This window comes from Elephas maximus, chromosome 8, assembly GCF_024166365.1.
Source record: "Elephas maximus indicus isolate mEleMax1 chromosome 8, mEleMax1 primary haplotype, whole genome shotgun sequence".
Classification (NCBI taxonomy): Eukaryota; Metazoa; Chordata; class Mammalia; order Proboscidea; family Elephantidae; genus Elephas; species Elephas maximus.
Window position 1 is genome coordinate 88,413,927 of NC_064826.1, and position 19,393 is coordinate 88,433,319.

At 50.0% G+C, this 19,393-nt stretch overlaps 1 protein-coding gene across 1 annotated transcript; it reads left to right on the top strand.

Moving 5' to 3' along the window:
* Nucleotides 1-9: 9 nt before the first annotated feature.
* Nucleotides 10-3,579, top strand: EVX1 (even-skipped homeobox 1). Its single transcript, XM_049894528.1, has 3 exons — nucleotides 10-436; nucleotides 2,104-2,372; nucleotides 3,034-3,579. The coding sequence occupies exons 1-3, from the start codon at nucleotides 10-12 to the stop codon at nucleotides 3,577-3,579; spliced, it is 1,242 nt and encodes a 413-aa protein (XP_049750485.1).
* The last annotated feature ends 15,814 nt before the right edge of the window (nucleotides 3,580-19,393 follow it).

Below are 19,393 nucleotides of genomic sequence, written 5' to 3' on the forward strand. Positions count from 1 at the left end.
AGCCCCGGAATGGAGAGCCGAAAGGACATGGTTATGTTTCTGGATGGGGGTCAGCTTGGCACCCTGGTTGGCAAGAGGGTCTCCAATTTGTCCGAAGCCGTGGGCAGCCCTTTGCCCGAGCCGCCCGAGAAGATGGTACCCCGTAGTTGCCTGAGCCCGCGGGCCGGCCCTCCCGCCGCCCGGGAGCGCGGCGGGGGAGGCCCGGAGGAGGAGTCGGTCGACGGATTAGGTGGTAGCGCGGCAGGCCCGGGCGCCGAACCGCGAGCAGCCGGGGCGGCCGTCCTCGGCCCGGGTCCCCCGGCCCCTTCTGCAGACAGCCTGTCCGGCCAGGGGCAACCCAGCAGCTCGGATACAGAGTCGGATTTCTATGAAGAAATCGAGGTGAGCTGCACCCCGGACTGCGCCACCGGGAACGCCGAGTACCAGCACAGCAAAGGTAGCCACCGCGCCCCTCCACTCCCCGGGCCTCCCACCACGCCTCAGCTCAGGCCGGGAGGGAGACACTCCTTTCTCCCAGGGTAGGGTAGCTGGGGGGAGCCACCTGAGAGATTCTCCCCTGCTGTATGCACCCTGGTGGGGGTCTCCTTCTGCACTCTGGCACTGGCGGGACTGAGGGTAACAGCTGTACCCTGGGAGAGGGGGGAGACACAAGCCTTGGGCTTGAGGGGGGTTCAAAGAGCACCCCTAACCCCCCAGTGTTTTGAGGGAATGCTTCAACTGAGCCGGGAAGACACCTTCCCCGGGGCGTGGGCAGATCAAACGCGGGTCCCGGCAGTTTGTGGCTGGCGGGGTGTAACGCGCATCTAGGCGCGGAAGCCTGGAGTCCATAAAGGACCGTAAAATCCGGGCCGGCTGGGGCGGCCCGGGTGCTGCGGCCCTCCGACTAGTTTGCACGTCGGTCAGAGGTCCAAATTACCTTGTCACTTCCCGGGCTCGGTGGCGCCAGGTCGGAAATGGTCCCAATGGTCTAATTGCCTTTGGTCTCCGGTTGCATTTGAAAAGGCAGAGCTCGGGCCCTCCCCTCTCCCCTGTCCTTCCTAGTCCTACTTATCCATCCAAAGGAAAAGGAGCTGCAGGGGGCTGGAGCCCCGCCCTTCCCTGGGGTACGCCCAAAGCGGGGGGGGGGGGGCGGGCTGTCACACTGATTCAACTGGAGAACCCCTCCCAACCAGGGGCTAGTGGGAGGGGGTGAACGGCTGGGGAGGGTGGATGAATAGCCCAAAAGGGAGTTTTCCTCCTTCTTGCCAATAATCCCCCTCAAGGGGGTGGAAGATGGGAAGAGAGAGCCCACCCGCTCTCTGCCTGTCAAGGCCTTACAACCCACTAGAAGACACTCTTTCACAAGGATGTGGGAGTAGGTGGGAAGGGCCTTGGAGGGAAGAAAGACCACCCCTTGGCCTTGGCAGCCAACACCTTGTAGCACACCCAAACCCAACACTTACCACCTTATCCACTCAACCAAACTTTTACCATAATATGCCTTCAGAACAACGTGAATACCACTCCAATATGCTATGATAACAGGATACTCAAACATGCACTCCTATACCACCCCTGCAGTACAAGCAACCCAGTACTCATTCCCAACCCTGCACTGGCAGCCTGGCACACAGATGAGCAAGGAAACGAGGTGCTTGCCTGGCACCCAGCAAGGCCCTAAGACCCAGAGTTCACAACACTCCCGCACACAGGTTCACTTCAATTGATATGCCTGTCGGACATGAGCACACTTGCCTTGCCCACATCTGCCAACAGTGAGCTAGACGCTGCACCTTCCTGTGCCCCAGGGCGGGGGTGGGGGTGGAGGGCGGCTGGGGGCCTCTGTACCCAGGAGGCCTTAGACCAGGGCTCCCAACCAGCATCCTGGAGGGCAAGGGCGTCCCCAACCGCTTCCTGCGCGCAAGAGAATGGCAAGCCTACCCTCCCTTCCTCATCCCCGGAGTCTACAGCAGCCCAGCAGGGGCAGTGACTGAGCCAGGTGGTGGGGGTGTTTCTTTTCCGCTTCGCGCCCACACCCCAGGCCTCCAGCCCATGCATACCAAATCAGCGGCGTTTGTGTCTCTGTGTGTGTGTGCACGCGTGTATTCTGGGCTCCCTGCACAGGGTCCGGCTCAGACGCACTGGCCGGCAGTCCGAACCGCAGCGGCGAGGCCTCCAAGAGTAACGGCGGCGGCGGCGGCGGCGGCGGAGGGGGTGGCTCGCAGGGCACCCTGTCCTGCAGCGCCAGTGACCAGATGCGCCGTTACCGCACCGCCTTCACCAGGGAGCAGATCGCGCGGCTGGAAAAGGAATTCTACCGGGAGAACTACGTATCGAGGCCGCGGAGATGCGAACTGGCAGCCGCCCTAAACCTGCCGGAAACCACTATCAAGGTATGCATGGGCGGGGGGTGTCCACGCAGAAGGAAGTAAATGCCAACTGCACACACACCCTGAGCCGAGCCAGGAATATGGGGCTGGGGTCTCCTTGCCACCTGGCAGCAAAGCCGAAGACCTCCAAGCAAGTGACTTGCTGGGTGCAGCAAGTCACTCGGTGTAGACTCCCCCCACCCATCGCTAGGCAGGCACTGCTGCCATGCAGATGACCTGTCCAATTCTTAGCCAAATAGGATGGGGGTCAGCGTGGCACTCTGGTTGACAAGACAGTCTCCAATTTGTCCGAAGCCAAGGGCCTTTCAGCTATGGGGGTGAAAAGGAAGTGCCCCAAACGAGAGTGGACGGAAGGGATGAGTTTCAGGGAATCACTGCGTGGTACCTCTGACCAGCCTCCTAGTCCTCTCACTCTTTGCAGGCCACGCCGAGTCTGGCACCCCAGAGTGAAGGTGGGACAGGGGGCAGGGACTGGAGTCACTTCCTGAACCTCTCAGTGGAGGGATTCTGGCTCCAGATGGTGGTGGTGGGATCTCCCGCCCTGCAGGTCTCGGCCTTGGCTCTTCCCTGGCTGCGGGCATTGTCCCCTGCAGTGGGACAGGACTTCTGGGCTTTGGGCCTCTGGGCCAGGTCCAGGGCCAAATCTCCTCGGCTCCTCCCTCAGGTGTGGTTCCAGAATCGGCGCATGAAGGACAAGCGGCAGCGGCTGGCCATGACGTGGCCGCACCCGGCCGACCCCGCCTTCTACACGTACATGATGAGCCACGCGGCGGCCGCGGGAGGCCTGCCCTACCCCTTCCCGTCGCACCTGCCGCTGTCCTACTACTCGCCCGTGGGCCTGGGCGCCGCGTCCGCCGCCTCTGCTGCCGCCTCACCCTTCAGCGGCCCGCTGCGCCCGCTCGACACGTTCCGCGTGCTCTCGCAGCCCTACCCGCGGCCAGAACTGCTGTGCGCTTTCCGCCACCCGCCGCTGTACCCGGGCCCGGCGCACGGACTGGGCGCCTCGGCCGGCGGCCCGTGCTCGTGCCTCGCCTGCCACAGCGGCCCGGCCAACGGACTGGCGCCCCGGGCCAGCGCCGCCGCCGCCTCGGACTTCACCTGTGCCTCCACCTCCCGCTCGGACTCCTTCCTCACCTTCGCTCCCTCCGTGCTCAGCAAGGCCTCCTCGGTCGCACTGGACCAGAGGGAGGAAGTGCCCCTCACCAGATAAGGGGCCGCCCGCGGGCTACCGGCTCCAGGACGCCCGTGGGGGCCCCCCGGGGACTCAGCCAGCGCCCCTCCCAACCCAGTACACAGAGGGCAAAGGGCGGCAAAGGACCAGAAAGACACTGTCTCGAGGGTAGGAGGACTGGGAAGCGGCGCATTTGGGGAGCAGGACAGGGGATCCGGAAGCAGAGGCTCAGAGAGCGTCCTCTGGGGCAGCCGCTCTTTGCTGTTTGGACCTACCGCCCTTGACCCAGGTTGAGGCCGTGGCTCCAAAGCTAAATAAAACTTAGCAACAACAACCGATAATATCCAGCTCCTTAGCCCCTTTCCCACCCCACACCCCTTCCTCATCGGGGACTGACTGCTCCCTCCTGCCAAGGCCAAGCCGGTGCACTGGAAAGAGAAATTGCTGTCTCCTCGAACAAAATGCTGTGTATGCAGAGCAGGTAGAGATTAATCTTTGCGAGCTTTTCCAAGGTATGGCAAGGGGCTCGTGGATGGCAACCCAGCCATCTACTGGAGAGACTGAGATGATTTACTACGACAGAGAATCCTGCCACTCGGCTCGGAACCTGGGGGCTCTCTCACCTTCCTGGAGCCTCAGTTACACAGCATCTTCTGGTTGACCAGCACCTGATCTCCTCTTTCCTCCCTCCCAGCTTCTTGCGGCATCTCATCTTGCAACTCCACCCCCATCCCCACACACTTTTTGTTTGACGTTGCCAGGGAAGCTGCTGCTGCTCCAGGGCCCCTTGGCCGCTTGTGGGAGGCCAGGCCTCTTCTCCAGAGCCCAGTGCACACCCTGATTAGCAAGTGATGTGTGTGAAGAGGGTTTTTGAATGTTGAATGTATAATAATAATCACCACACGGCTGGCCACCGAGCTAGAGCTGAGCTGTTAACAAGGCGCCCAGGGAAGAGCTTAGGGAGTGGGGACCTCACCTCCCTCCGTATCTGGCGGCAAATTAGAGAGACCATTTCCATCCTCTGCCCCTTACACGTTCACTTCACCAGAAGCTTTCTAGGTTTTCCCTTTGCATTTGGCATTTTACATCCTTCTTCTCATTCTCCTCCCCGTTTTTCTAGAAGTTGCCACTGGGCTTCACTTTAAGCTACCACCACCGGGAGCCTTCTGGCCTTGGGGGACCTTGTCTCTCCCCTTCACCAGGATTTGTTTGAGGTCAACCCCCACTCCCACACTCATTCTTGCAGTCAGTGTTTGAGGGAGAGGAGAATTTGTACCCCCTAAAGCAAGCTTCACCCACAATGCGAGGGAGTGCTTCTTTCTGTAGGGAATGAATCTGATTTGGTTTGGTTATCCTTCGAGCCCAAAGAATTTGCTGTTATGATTTGTTAACCATATTGCAATAAAAGCTGGACATGATTCTCAACTCAGCATTTTTATTTTTTTGCCAAAAGGCAGCACGTTGGCTTTTTTTTTTTTTAATTTCTAGTTCAGCAATCATGGGCTTGGGTACAGAAGGACCAAAGAGATGAATCCACAGAGTCCCCAGGCCCCTGTTGGGTATTGGATGGCTCCAAATGGACATTGGGTGGAGAAGGCAGGCTCTGAGCTACTCTGGGGTGTGTGTTTCCTCAATTCTGTGCATGATGGTCTACCTCTCCATGGTTGAACCATCCCAGGCTCACCTCTGTGGTTATTCCTCCAGTTGCTCCAGCCCTTTGAAGAAAGGGGTCCCAGGGCTGCTGGCTCTGTGTGTCTTGAATCTACTCCAATCCATCATGGAGGCTAGGGGGGCTGTGGCAGAGGAGCTTGAGCTTTGCAGAGAGCTGGGTTCCAGGGCCAAGCTGTGTCTGCATCTGAGGGTGGGAGGGTAAGGAGGGAAGGAGGGGGGAACTCCCGATTGGGGTAAGAGGGTCCAAATTTCAGGTTGAGGCCTCACCCCTAGGATGGAATTCTAGGTGGACCAGGGCAAGGGGACACCCACAGTGTTCACCCCAACCCCTTTGAGCCAAACCTGGCCGCTCTGGAGTCCCACTCAAGCAGGGGAGTGATGGGTGCCCTCAGCAAGATGGGGAGGCCAAGGGATTGCTGAATGCTGAGGGTTCTCTGCTCATGTCTCCACCAGCAGGTGGGGGCTCCCTCCTGCCTTGGGCTCCAGAGCAAACACTCCTGCACTCAGTGGCCCCTGCCCTCTCAAGCAAATCCTGGCACCTAGGTTTCCTGCATCTCACCCCCATCCCCACCAGTCCTGTGCGCTCCCTCCACCTCTGGGAAGCTCCTGGGTGCCAAAACCTGGCAAATTTTGCAGTTTGTTCCATGTCAGGCCAAGATTGCTTGCGACAGGTAAATGGGCTGCGGGTTTCTGTAATGCCAGGCGTATTTTCAGTTAATGGGGAGGGAAAATGAGGTGTCTGCAGCAATATTGGAAAGTACAAGATCGATGATTCGGCCTCGTGTCCAATCAGCAGCCTTTAATTGACTGTATTTTCTGGGTAATTGAGCCTCTCTTCCTCCAAATTGAAGTGGAAGATATAACAATACATCTTGCCAGGAGGAATTACTCATTACTTCATAATGAAATTTCCCTTTTGCCAAGGTTTGCGATTTGGTGCTAGGCACCACCTCCACTCCTCCCCCCTTTCATAAAAACACACTCAGCCCAAGCCCACCCACACTGGGCAACCCTATCTGGCCTGACAGGCTCCATTTTGGTGCAGTATGTGTTTGGGGGAAGGGTGTGAGATGACCATGAAGAAGGCACTGCCTCTGACTGTCTTCAATCTCTTCTCCTGTAAAGCCAGAGGGCTAGACCAGACAACAGGGCCTGACGTGGTGTTGTTTTCGTTTTTCAAGTTTCTAGTTGCCTCTACTCAGCTTTGCCCCATATCACTTCCATTTCAGAAGTGGGCAAATGGAGGCCCCGGGTCTCAACAGCTGTTAGTCACAGATGCAGCTATGAGCTCTGGGATCCTGCTTCCCCGCCCTCTCCCACTTTAGGTCGGACATTCCGTAGTTGCCTGCAGAGAATTCCACACCTTAGTCGGGACTCTCTGCCTCACAACTCTCTGACCCTTTTGGCCCGGTGGGCCGGGAGCAAGGTCTAGTGCCTGGTCCAGGTCCGCCCGGCCCGGCAGGACCCGCCGCCCCGCTGCCTAAGTGTGTGCCTGGCGCGGGCCGTCGGCGGCTTGTTAACATGTGATTGATTGCCTTATTAAAGCGTGTTCTTGTAAGTGTGACCAAACTGATTGCACTGCATATGTTTGGGATAATGCTCATCTTAAACAACAGGATAAAGAGGATGAGCTCGGCAGAGCCTCCGAAAACGAAATGATTCTGGCCAGCAGCAGCTCCCTAACTCTGGCATTAAATTGCCCAGTTAAGTAGGAAATCTGTTGGTTCCTTCACCCCTATTCCTGTTATTTCTTCCTGGTCCGCAGTTTGATGTGTCCCCCAATGTGGTCTGTCCCAAAAATGCTTTCTCTAGTGGCCACATATATGGGCTTCGCCTTTCTAGAGGCTGACCCTGCACCTGCACATCCTAGTCATCTAGCAACCTCCCATCCTATCCAGGCAGAAGAAGGGATTCTGAATGCACCCTCTCACTCTAGGCCTCCCAGGGGGACATGACTCTAGCTGGTCACCCCAGGGGGAGCTTCCCGAATGCAGCAATTAGTGTGCCACCCCCAAGCCCTTTTTGAAAGTTTAGAAGATTCTTTTGTTCCCAGACTTCTCCCGCTCGGTTGCGTCTATTATTCCCTGACTGAGAGGAAACACCCGACGCCATATGTTGGCTGGAAAGTGTGGGTGTCATGGCAGAGAGTTGTGGAGAATGAGGATGGGCAGACGGGTGGCCTGCTCCGACTGGGAAGAGCTTTGCTTTCTCAGCACCCTCTCTGTGCACAGTCACCTCGGAGTGGTAGAGGGCGGAGAAGGAGTCAGTAACTGTGGAGAAGCGAAGGGAGAAGAGAAGGTTAGAAGGGCAAAAATTTGGGATTTCTTCCCCCCCACACACCCTGGAAACCATTCCTTGTGGCAAGTTTCTCTTTTTGTGCTACTTCCCTCTCTAACAAAGAAACCTCAGCGCCTCCATCCACTTCTGTCACTTACACAGGAACCAAGCTGCTTGCAGAGTGAACTTCCTAAGGGACACCTTTGGGATAAACTGGAATTCTGATTCTTTCAAGATGATGATGGTCATCAGAACAAATCAGAAACAATGCGGCTCTTCGGGGTGTCATTTGTACATGCAATGGCACAGATTCGTTTGCAAGATCCAGCTAAAATGTGTCTGGATAAGTGACTTGGTCCAAACGGCAAATTTCTTCCATCTCTGAGCTCCTTCCAGGCTCTGCAGGGGCAAGCACATCAGACTGCATTGGGACGAAAGCAAGGCCCAGCTCACCATTAGTGCCAGCTTGTCCACCCCAGGAACGCTGACTCCAAGGGGGGGGGGAACCAACCAAAAAAACCACACAAAGCATGTTACAGTATACAAAGCAAACAAAAACACCAAGTAGTTTCCAAAATCGCCTTCTCAGCAAATAAGTATGTGTGATATTCTGAGTAGGAGCAGGCGAGAAAGATTGCCACTTAAAAATAACATGAAAGCATTAAGTAATTATTTAAAACAAGGCTGTTTAGAAAAATATTTGTATTTATTGCGGCTGCTCAATTGGCCTCGTTAAAGTCGGCAAGCATTTAAATCGTGTTACAATCTCATTTAAATCCCGCTCCGTTCCAGCAGGCTGAAGAGCTTGAATAGACCAATCACTTCATAATGATGATGAATGAGAAATTAATTCAGATACAAGCAAGACAATTTAGGCCTTCATCTGTTTAAATAGCCTTCCAATATTATTCGCGATCGCGGGTCACAGATTGAATCAATTGTCCAATCTTGTGAAAGTCATATCCTTGCATCTTCATCGAGATTATTTATAGCGCAGTGAGGGCTGCTGAAAGGTATACGCTGTTAACAGGGACAATTATTTAAAGGGAAGCGTTTATAAAATGGAAAACAAATGCCAGGCTTGGTAACAAATGGGATCAAAAGCAGCCATTCCAATCTGGCTCCCGGAGGGAAAGGAGCAGGCGCGGTCCCCGCGGGATGAGACGCGCTCGGGCATCAGCCTTGGGCCTTCCCACCGCCCAGGTGAGGCCGGGCCTCCAGGGCGCGCCGCCTGAGCCCTGTCTGTCCTGACGGCCAGGGCCAGCCTGTACCCTCCAGGAACCATAGCAGGGCTTCTGCCCCTGGGCCTAGGCTCCGCGGGTGAGGGGCGAGGTTCCCACCTCACCAGCTCAGCGGGTGTGGCCTGGGACAGCCATACAGAGGAACAGCGTCCCGCGGACGCCGACTCCGGGAGTCCCAGTTTGTGCCTGGGTCTCGGCCTAGTCGCCTGCCTCCGTCCCTCTATGGCCGGCCCCCTGGACGCCAGCCGTGGTCTGGCCACCGCTTCCATGGGGGTGACCGCGTGCTCGGACCTTCGCCGCCCAGGTCCTGAGAGGCTTAGCCGCGCGCACACGTGCTGGTGGCTTCTGGACCCTGGACGCTCAGCCTCCTCTTAAACTTGGCCTCCTTCTAAGCCAACGACAGGGAAGGACCCCCTCGTCCCCCGCCGCCCCGGGAGGCAGGGTCGGAACCACAGGCCTCTTGACCGAACCAAGCAAAGGGTGCCCCTGAGGCTGCCTAAGCCGAAGGGTAAGGGGCGCCACCCACCGCGCGCCGGAGGCAGCTTCGCATCCTTCCGGGCCCCTGACTGGCCGGCGCCTCCAGGTGCCCTCGGGCCTGTGGGCCACTTCCAGTTCTCCAAAGAAAAGCCGTTCCCTCCCCGCTCCGAACTGCTCTTTCTCGCATCCTAAAATAATCCCTCCCAGTTCTCCTTTGTCGCCGTACTTGGGCAGGCGTCCAGGCGCCTCGCAAAGGCCCAGTGCAGCCGTGCAGCAGAGGCGGCGGTCCTCATTTCGAGACATGATCCTCCCTGAGCTGACCACCTCCAGTCCATTTTAGGCAAAGACCTAGAACTGTGCGCTGGAAGGTGGGCTTGTAGGGGGTAACTGTGTGCCGCGTCTACGCGTCTACAAGCGCTCTATTTGTTCTCGTGTCCCGCAGAGAGGAAGACTGTCTAGGCGTCAGTCTTTGGGGGAGTAAGTGAGGTGGCCTCGCAACAGAAAAGAAAAAAAGCAACAGAGAGGCAGGAAAAATCTTTTGGTGGGCCGAGCCTGGAGGAAGATGGGAGAGCGGAAGGCTCACAGCGAACACAGTTGGAGGAGTCCACGCGTTACAGCACACGCGCCACTCCTGTCGGCGTCGAGGTGTTTTTTCTTCCTCTGTATTTCTGTGTTTGAAACAAAAGCTCAACTAACGGATTCCTGGAGCTCTGAGGACCCACTCCCGGGAGCGACTTTGATGTATTGCTGTCCAATTAGTGCCTTTAATTGGTGTCCTTGGGGACGGGCAGACCCGGAGCTGGGACACAGCCTTCTCTCGCCTCTCCTGCACACTGGAAAGGTAAAATTTATAACGCATTGTAGCAGCCTCCAGGGAGAGTGAGTGAGGGAAGGAGGGAGGCAGGCAGGCAGGGAAAGAAGGGAGAGATGCAGATCCAGCCCTTCTAGCAGAGACTGGAACCTCCAGCCGCGGGGGTCCAAGGTAAGGTCCCAGACCACCCAGGCTCTACTCAGTTTTCTGACTCCCTCTCGAGCCTGGCAGGAGAGTTTGGTGCAGCTGAGTCGTTGAGGATTATGAATTTGCTCCCTGAAAGGCCAAGGGAGCTTGCATTGTCTGCAGAAGCCCACCCCATGTGGTCTCCTATCTCGTTAATAATGGCTGTTTGTTAACAAGGATGCGGAGGTTAAATAATCTGGGTGGAAGATTAAACATGCCTCATCAAGGCCCTGGGAGCCGCAGCGCAGAAATCTGGGCCAGAGCCGCCAGGCGTGCTAGAGCCTGGAGGAAGCTGGGAATAAACAGCCTGCAAGGAGCCCTGGGTTAGAAGAGGAGGAAAGGTCTAGGCCCTCTTCAGAGTGTTCACTATAAAGTGAGGACAGGCCCGCCCACTGATGCGTCCCATAGAAAATCCATATAGAAGCCATCTCCAATGAGGTGGTGCAGTCTGCTGGAGACCAGAATCCGGCTGCCCTTTAGGAGAGGGGGCCATCAGCTGCCTTCCCGGCCTTACAAAGTCATACCTCTGGGAAGTAAGGGGCATTTGTACCCACGTGTGACTAGCACTAAACTGGGAGACAGAAGATGTGGCTTCTAGCCTGGACTCTGCCCTACATAACTGTACAACCTGTACCACATTATTCTCTGGGCTCTATACTTCCACTGTGTAAGACAGAGAGGAGGTGGGGCTTGACTAAGATGATGTATAATATTCCTTTTTTTCTAGAGTTAGGGGACTGAGCACCTTGTCAGAAGCTCTGTTTCAGTCCAGTCTTGGGTGGAGGATTTTATCCAGCAAACATCTGAGGGCCTACTATGCACCCATCATTGTGTGGTGTGTATTTTTTTTTTTTAACTGCAAGGGCAGAATATCAACTATATTTCTCTGCTCGAGTCATCCCCAAACATAATGTTTTATAAAGGAAGACAAGGGAGAAAGAACTTGAGGGAGAGAGTAGAATAAAGTGTGTGTGTATGTGTAGGGTAAAGAAACTGTAGAGTGAAGGAGAAAGAGATTGATAAAAGAAGCTCAGCACGTGAGATGGCAAGAAATTAGTGAGGCTAAATACCCCAGAAACAGCTCATTGATACAGGGAAGCAGAGAGGAGTTACTCTCTTTCCTGGAGTCCTGGTTGGTGATTTGACAGTGAACAAAAAGTAAAGGATCCCAGAATTTGACGAGAAGGCTCACAACTTATGCATTGAATAGTCAGTTTTCAGTATTTGGAGTTTTACCCTTTGGCCAATTCCCCAAACACATCCCTATCTGAATCTATCAAACAAGGTATTCAGATCCTAGGCTGGAGCTCTTCAAGCTTCTGGGTGATATGGGCATCTGAGCTCAAGCAAGGCAGCCAGTGAGTGTTCCGTTAAATCAGCAGTGATTATGGCTCCTAGATTTCTCTGTCCTCTCTTGGAAAGCCCAGAGACTGGATGTGTGGTGCTGAGCAGTAAGGCGGAACAGCTAACATTTATCCAGCATTTGCTATATGCCGTTCACTGTTCTACGCTCAACATGCATTATTTCATTTAATTCTCACAACAATCCCATGAGGTGAGTTCTGGTATAATTCTCATTTTACAGAAGAGGACACTGAAGCACAGAGAGTTAGTAACTTGCCTATGCCACACAGCTAGTAAATCAGTCTGACTCCAGAGCTCTCACTTGTAATCACTCCACTGAAGCTGTTTTTTGGTGTAGTATAAAGGCAGACTGAGAAGTATGTTTCTTTAGGAGTTGCTAGTATCAGAAGTGGGCTTTCTAAATAAGGGCAGGTAGTGTATCAGGCAGGATGGACTGATCACCCATGTGTCTATTTTTAAAGAACACAGCTCCACTCTTCTTTCCAAAACGTAGTCTTCCATTTCTTTGGTGAACGTCCAATGAGCAGTTTAGCCCAAATGAATGAATCTAAATATTTATTGAGCACCTACTACACTGGTAGCACAGTGGTTAAGCACTTGACTGCTAACTGAAAGGTCAGAAGTTTGATCTCGCCAGCTGCTCTGTAGGAGAAAGATGTGGCTGTCTGCTTCTGTAAAGATTTACAGCCTTGGAAGCCCTGTGGGGCAGTTCTACTCTGTCCTATAGGGTCGTTATGAGTCAGATTGACTCGCTGGCAGTGGATTTTGTTTTGGTTTGACTGCATACATAGCCAATAACAGACCTGAGTTTACATAATTTATTCTTTCTCCTCCAATTTGGTGCCGATGTAGCCTTGATTGTTCTTTGGAACCTATTATAGGAATCGATAGGCTTTGCTTCAAAATAACCCATTAGTGATGACAGCTATGGTCAGGGTGATAGCATGTTAGGAAAACACTTGCTTTGGCAGGGAACCTGGCTAAAGAGAGCTTAAGATAAAACTCAACTCATCTGTCATCTGATTTAGAGCCTCTACATCTTTAGCATTAGAAGCTTTACGTTTTACAAAATATAAACATTTTGGCACCTATTTATTAAAACATAAATCAGTTGACCAACATAAAAGCATAGATTTTGGAACTAAAGTTCCTGACTTTGAATCCCCACTTCACCACTTAGAAGCTGGGTAACCTTGAAAATTTCTTAACCTCTCTGAGTTACAGTTTTTTCGCCTACAAAATGGAGATAACACTAAGCTCGGAATAGTTATCTATTACTGTTACCCCAGAACTTAGCAGCTTAAGTCATTATCTCACAGTTTCTGTGGATCAGAAATCCAGATAGAGCTTAGCTGGTTATTTTTGACTCAAGGTCAGTCCACTGGGACTTCAGGCTTATCTAAAGACTCAACTAGGGGGAGGATCCACATTCAGGCTCTCTCACATACATGGTTGTTTGCAAGATTTAGTTTCTTGCTGGTAAGCTGTTTGACTCAAGACCTCAGTTCCTTACTGGCTGTTGGTCAGAGGCTTCCCTCAGTTCCTTGCCATGTGGGTTCTCCATAGAGTAGCTCAAAACATGGCATTGGCTTCCCCCCAAAGGAATAAACAAGACAAAGCACTCAAGACAGAAGCCAGAGTCTTTTTGTTATCTAATTTCGGAAGTGACAGTCCATCACTTTTGCTATATTATTTTTAGAAGTGAATCACTTGGTTAAGCCCACACTCAAGAGGAGGAGACTACAAAGGGCATCAAAACCAGGAGGCAGAAATCTTTGGAAGTCATCTCAGAGGCTGCCTATTACAGACTCGATTTCATAGGGTTGTTGTGAGGATCCTATGACTTCATGTATGTGAAGAGCTTAGGACATAACCTGTTGGCTCTGATTATCATAATCACTCCTCTGATCCAACTGAACACCTATTTCTTCATCTAAACTCTCCTATTTCCACTGTTCTCTTTTTTTCTCCCAAAGATGTGTTAAAGATTGTGGAGGGACAGAGCAGAGTAACTGTTGTAAGGAAAATGGGAGAGGAAGCAGAATAGAAAGGGAATAGGATGGAAGATTTTGAAACACCACAGGAAAGGGTATCTAGATAAGAGGTAAAGTGGGAGATTCTTATCAGCTATCTTGTTCTTTATTTTTCAAAGATATTCTTCCCCACATCAGGCGATTACTGTTTGTACTCTTCTATACTCACTGACATTTGTATAGTTTTTATTAAGTATTAACATATATGTTATTATACTTAATTTTCACTATAGCTATGTGAGACAAAAATTATTGTTATCTCTGTATTGGAAATGAGGGAAAAAAAAAAGGTCACATAGCTAGTAAATAGGGGGACTCTAGGTCTCAAATCTGGTTGTTTCACTCTATGCCCTTGGTTGTTTCTGCTACATTCTGCTGTCTTAATTTCCCAACTTTTCTTTACCATGAAGTTATGGCTTCAGCCAGAGTCATGGAAAATAACATGGCATGAATGTAGTGCTGCTGGGTCAATATGTCAGAACCTGGTTTAGGGCTTCCAGCCCTGCCTGACCTAGCTAGTGAAATCAACTTGGCTAAAAGCTGACTCAAATATGGGCAGCCAGGAGGCCCAGGCACAGCATTCAAAGGGATTCAGTCCTGATTCTAAGCTTTTGTACTGGGTTAATGTCTTAGGCTGGGTTCTCTAGAGAAGCAAAACCAGTGAAGCTTGTGTGTATGTATGTATATCTGTATATATATATATGTATATTTAAAGAGAGAGAGAGATTTATCTCAAAGACATGGCTCACACGGTTGTAGAGGCTAGCATATCCAATGTCTGTGGGTCAGGCTGGAGGCTGGGGGCTTCTCCTGACTCAGGTAGCTGTAGGGGCTGACAAACCCAAGACTGGCAGGTCAGGCAGGCTGCTGGCTCATGGGCTGCGGATGCTGATGAGTCCTAAAATTGGCAGGCAATCTGGTGGGCCACTGGCTCAAGTCCCAAGTACTGGAGGTCAGATGATGACAAGCCAGATACAGGATCTAGAGGGAGCAAAAGCCAACGAGATTTGCAAGAACGTCCATATATATTAGATTCAGGCCACGCCCCGAAGAAAACTCCCCTTACAACTGATTGGCTGATCACATCAAATTACATCATGAGGGTAATTACATTATATCACAAAATGGAAGGTAACTCTATTTTCACATAACTGCCAACTACATTGTTACATAACTGCCAAACTACATCATTACATAACTGCCAAACCACTAAGAATCATGGTCCAGCCAAGTTGACACACAACGTTAACCATCACAATTACCCGGTCAGAAAGACAGTGCCTAGCAGCAAAAGGTACAGAAGTTGAAGGTGCATTATTACGCAGTGGTTGGATGTAAAAGATTTTCAAGTTAAATCTGTAATCCTAGAGAGGAAGACTGGAGTACCACGCAGGGAAACATGACTGAGGCTTAATTGTCCCTGTCCTATCCTCCCTTTTTTCTTTAGTAAAAGAACCTCTGTTTTAGCTAGACAAATGGCTGCCTATAATAAAGGCTATATTTCCTAGCTAGCTAGATGTGGCCATGTGACTAAGTTCTGGTCAATGGGATATAAACAGAACTGGCCAGTGTGACTTCCAGAAAGTGTCCTTAAAAGGAGGGAAATGTGTCCTTCTTCACCTCTTCTTCTGTCTGAAATATGATGTAATGGATGGAACTCAAGAAGTTATCTTGGGTCTTGTGGGACAACTTGGTTAATTGGCATAACAGTTTATAAAGATCATGTTCTACATCCTAGTATGGCAAGTAGCAACTGTCGTCTTAAAAGCTTGTGAGAGGGCATCTAAGACACAACTATTGGTCTCTACTCATTTGGAACAAAAGAGAATGAAGGAAATCAAAGACTTAAAGAAGAGACTAGTCCACAGGACTAATAGCCCACATGAACCGTGACCTCATTTAGCCTGAAAGCAGAAGAACTAAATGGTGCCCAGCTACCACCATGTACCGTTCTGACCAGGGACACGATAGAAGGTCCTGAACAGAAAGGGAGAGAAATGTAGAACAAAACTCAAATTCCTAAAAAAGGCCAGAGTTATTGGACCAATAGAGACTAGAGGAACTCCTGAGACTATCACCCTAAGATACTCTTTGAACTTGGAACTGAAGCCACTCCCAGTGGTCACCTTTCATCCAAGTAATAGACTGACTTATAAAATAAATGATATCACCTGTGAGTACTGGGCTCCCTTAAATAATCAACTATATGAGACCAAAATGGTCAACATTTACCATAAAACAAAGATGAGAAGCTAAGCTGGGGCAGGGAAGCTAGGTTAAGGGAAATAGAACAAAGAGAATGGGAATAATGAGAATGTTGACACGTGAAAATGTAACCAGTGTCATGGAAAAATCTATATAAAAATCATCAAATGGGAACCTAATTTGCTGTGTAAACTTTTACCTAAAACACCATATATATATGCGTATATATATATAAAGAAGTAATCTTGGATCTTGATCAGGAAGCCATGGCAGAACAACAAAATAGAAGGAGCCTGGGTTTTTGACACTGTGGAGTCCCGTTTCATCCTGAACACCTATCTTTGGACTTTTACATGAGGAAGAAATAAATTTCTATCCTCTTTGAGCAACTCTTATTTTGGATTTTCTGGTCCATGTAGTGGAACCTAATCCTGGGGTCGTGGTAATGATTTAATGAGATAATATGCCTAAAGCACTTTACTTCTAACCCTAATCCCACCTACCACCGGACTGCAATTAAAAAAACAAAAACAGACAGTTGCCATTGAGTCAATTCTAACTCATAGCGACCCCATGTGTGTCAGAGTAGAACTGTACTCCATAGGGTTTTCAGTGGCTGATTTTTCAGAAGTAATTTTTATCTGGGTGGACTGGAACTGCCAATGTTTGGGTTAACAGCCAAGTGCGTTAATGATTTGCATCACACAGGAACTCCCTCCGGGCTGAAAAAAAAAAAAAAAAAAGGCTGAAGTAATACTTAATTCCATGCCCCACATTCTTTGAAGTGAAGGGAAGTAGAAATGTTTGTTCTGCCTTTTGGGATTTGCCACAGAACTGTAGCAGACCGGTGGTGGTGGATTTAGCCATGGAACGTTCAACCTTGATTGCATGTTAGAATCGCCTGGGGGGTTTTATTACAGTCCGTGCCCTAAACCAGTTGAATCTGAACGTGGAGGTGTGGTCTGAATGTAGTTTTCAAAGCTCTCCAGGTGGTCCTGATGCACAGTGAAAAGTGAGAACCACTGGAGAGGGGAACACAGAAGCATGCCCTGGCATTTAGTAGGTACTGAGTAAATGATGGAAGCACTGGTGGTTAAGTGCTATGGCTGCTAACTTAAAGGTCAGCAGTTCAAACCTGCCAGGTGCTCCTCGGAAACTCTATGGGGCAGTTCTACTCTGTCCTGTAAGTTTGCTATGGGTTGGAATCGACTTGATGGCAACGGGTTTGGTTTTTTTTGGTTTGGAGTAAATGATATTAAGTGTAGTAATTGAACTGAGACTGGGATTAATAGGGAAAGGATCTGGGTCTCTTTATTATGTTAAATATACACGGTCCACCTGGATTACTGATTAACCGAAGTTTTTGTAGTTTGGATATATTGCATAACTACACTGTGATATTTCAGAGCCAGGAATGAAGCTCAAAATGGCTTAGCCTAACTCCTTCACTTTATAGGCCTTTCAGTTTTCTGAGTTAAATGGACCTTCTGTGATTATTGTGGAAACCCTGGTGGCGTAGTGGTTAAGTGCTACAGCTGCTCAATTCCATTGAGTTGGAATTGACTCAATGGCAACAGGTTTGGTTTTCTTGGTTTATGACTATAGTGAATTTAGAGCAGACACAGGATGTTACATAGCAAATGTGCTACTTATGTTCTCATTTTATTTCGACCGCAAAGAGTGACTGCACATGCTTTTTGTACTTCACTTGGGCCATGCTAATAAATCCAGATCCAAAGGCCAAAGCAGCATTTCTTAATGGCCAGTCTGGGAGCTTTTCATTGGAAGCTGACGTTTCAGTTCTACATCTCTAGGATCAGACAACTGAAGTTAGTAAAAGGTGAGGTGTTGAGAAAAACACAGCAATCAGGAGTATTTTCACCTAGATGTTGCCCCACTAAAATGCCAGGAGGGAAGTGCGAAGGAGGAGTTATAAGCTCAGGTTGCGGCTCCAGAAGATAAGCTTGCATGTTGATTTAAGTGTGCCTAAGGAGGAAACATTTGGAGAGCCCCATAAGTTGCTGTTATCTAGATGGCCATAACTGGTCAGGTACCTTTGTGAGTGATCATTATTTAAGATCAGAGATAGGCTTTTGGGATGGGGGTGGCTCTGGAAGAAGTGTGTAAAAAACTAGTCCTGTACCTCTAATGAGAATTTCTAGAATTCCAGGAAAGTGGTCTTAGTCAGCACTGCCTGAACATGGTCTGCTTTTGAAGTATTATGATATCACTGCAAAAGAGCCAGTAATTCTAATTCCTGCAAGAAAAAAGGTGGCAAAATATATATTATATATATTTTGTGATAAAATATATGTAACCAAAACTTTCCCATTTTAACCAATTTTAAGTGTACAATTCAGTGACACTAATTACGTTCACCATGTTAAGCAACCATTGCCATTATTTCCAAACACAGTAATTCTTGAAGTAGCAGAGATACCCTGGCTAAGGATGTCTGATCCCTCATGCCATAGCTTGAGGTTCACATTTGCTGGGGTGTCTGTATCAGATACAAGGTGATGAATCGTAAAAGAAAGAAAGGGAGTGTTGAGTATAACCTCAGAATGCCAGCAAACCACTCGAGTCATCACGTGGGCTGGTGGAACAGGAAACATCATTTGGGTCGTGGACATTCACACTTGGATTTGAGCTCATGATGTGAAGTGTGCAAATAGTCACAGTCACTTGGAGATCCCCTAGGGTGAAGTCACTGAGCACATTGAAGAATGTTGTTGTTGTTGTTGTTGTTAGGTGCTGTTGAATTGGCTCCAACTCATAGCGACCCTATGCACAACAGAACGAAACGCTGCCTGGTCCTGCGCCATCCTTACAATCCTTGTTATGCTTGAGCTCATTGTTGCAGCCACTGTGTCAATCCACCTCGTTGAGGGCCTCTCTCTTCCGCTGACCCTGTACTTTGTCAAGCATGATGACCTTCTCAAGGGACTGATACTCCTGACTACGTATCCAAAGTATGTAAGACGCAGTCTCACCTCCTTGCTCCTAAGGAGCATTCTGGTTGTACTTCTTCCAAGACAGATTTGTTCATTCTTTTGGTAGTCCATGGTATATTCAATATTCTTCACCAACACCACAATTCAAAGGCTTCAATTCTTCTTCATGATGGTGCTTATCATGGTCCGGTAGTGAGGACTTCTGCTTTCTTTACGTTGAGGTGTAATCCATACTGAAGGCTGTGGTCTTGGATCTTCATTAGTAAGTGCTTCAAGTCCTCTCCACTTTCAGCAAGCAAGGTTGTGTCATCTGCATAACACAAGTTGTTAATGGGTCTTCCTCCAATCCTGATGCCCCGTTCTTCTTCATATAGTCCAGCTTAAATAGGTACGGTGAAAGGATACAACCCTGATGTACAACTTTCCTGATCTTAAACCAATCAGTATCCCCTTGTTCTGTTTGAACAACTGCCACTTGATCTATGTACAGGTTCCTTACGAGCACAATTAAGTGTTCTGAAATTCCCATTCCTTGCAATATTATCCATAATTTGTTATGATCCACATAGTTGAATCCCTTTGCGTAGTCAATAAAACACAGGTAAACATCCTTCTGGTATTCTCTGCTTTCAG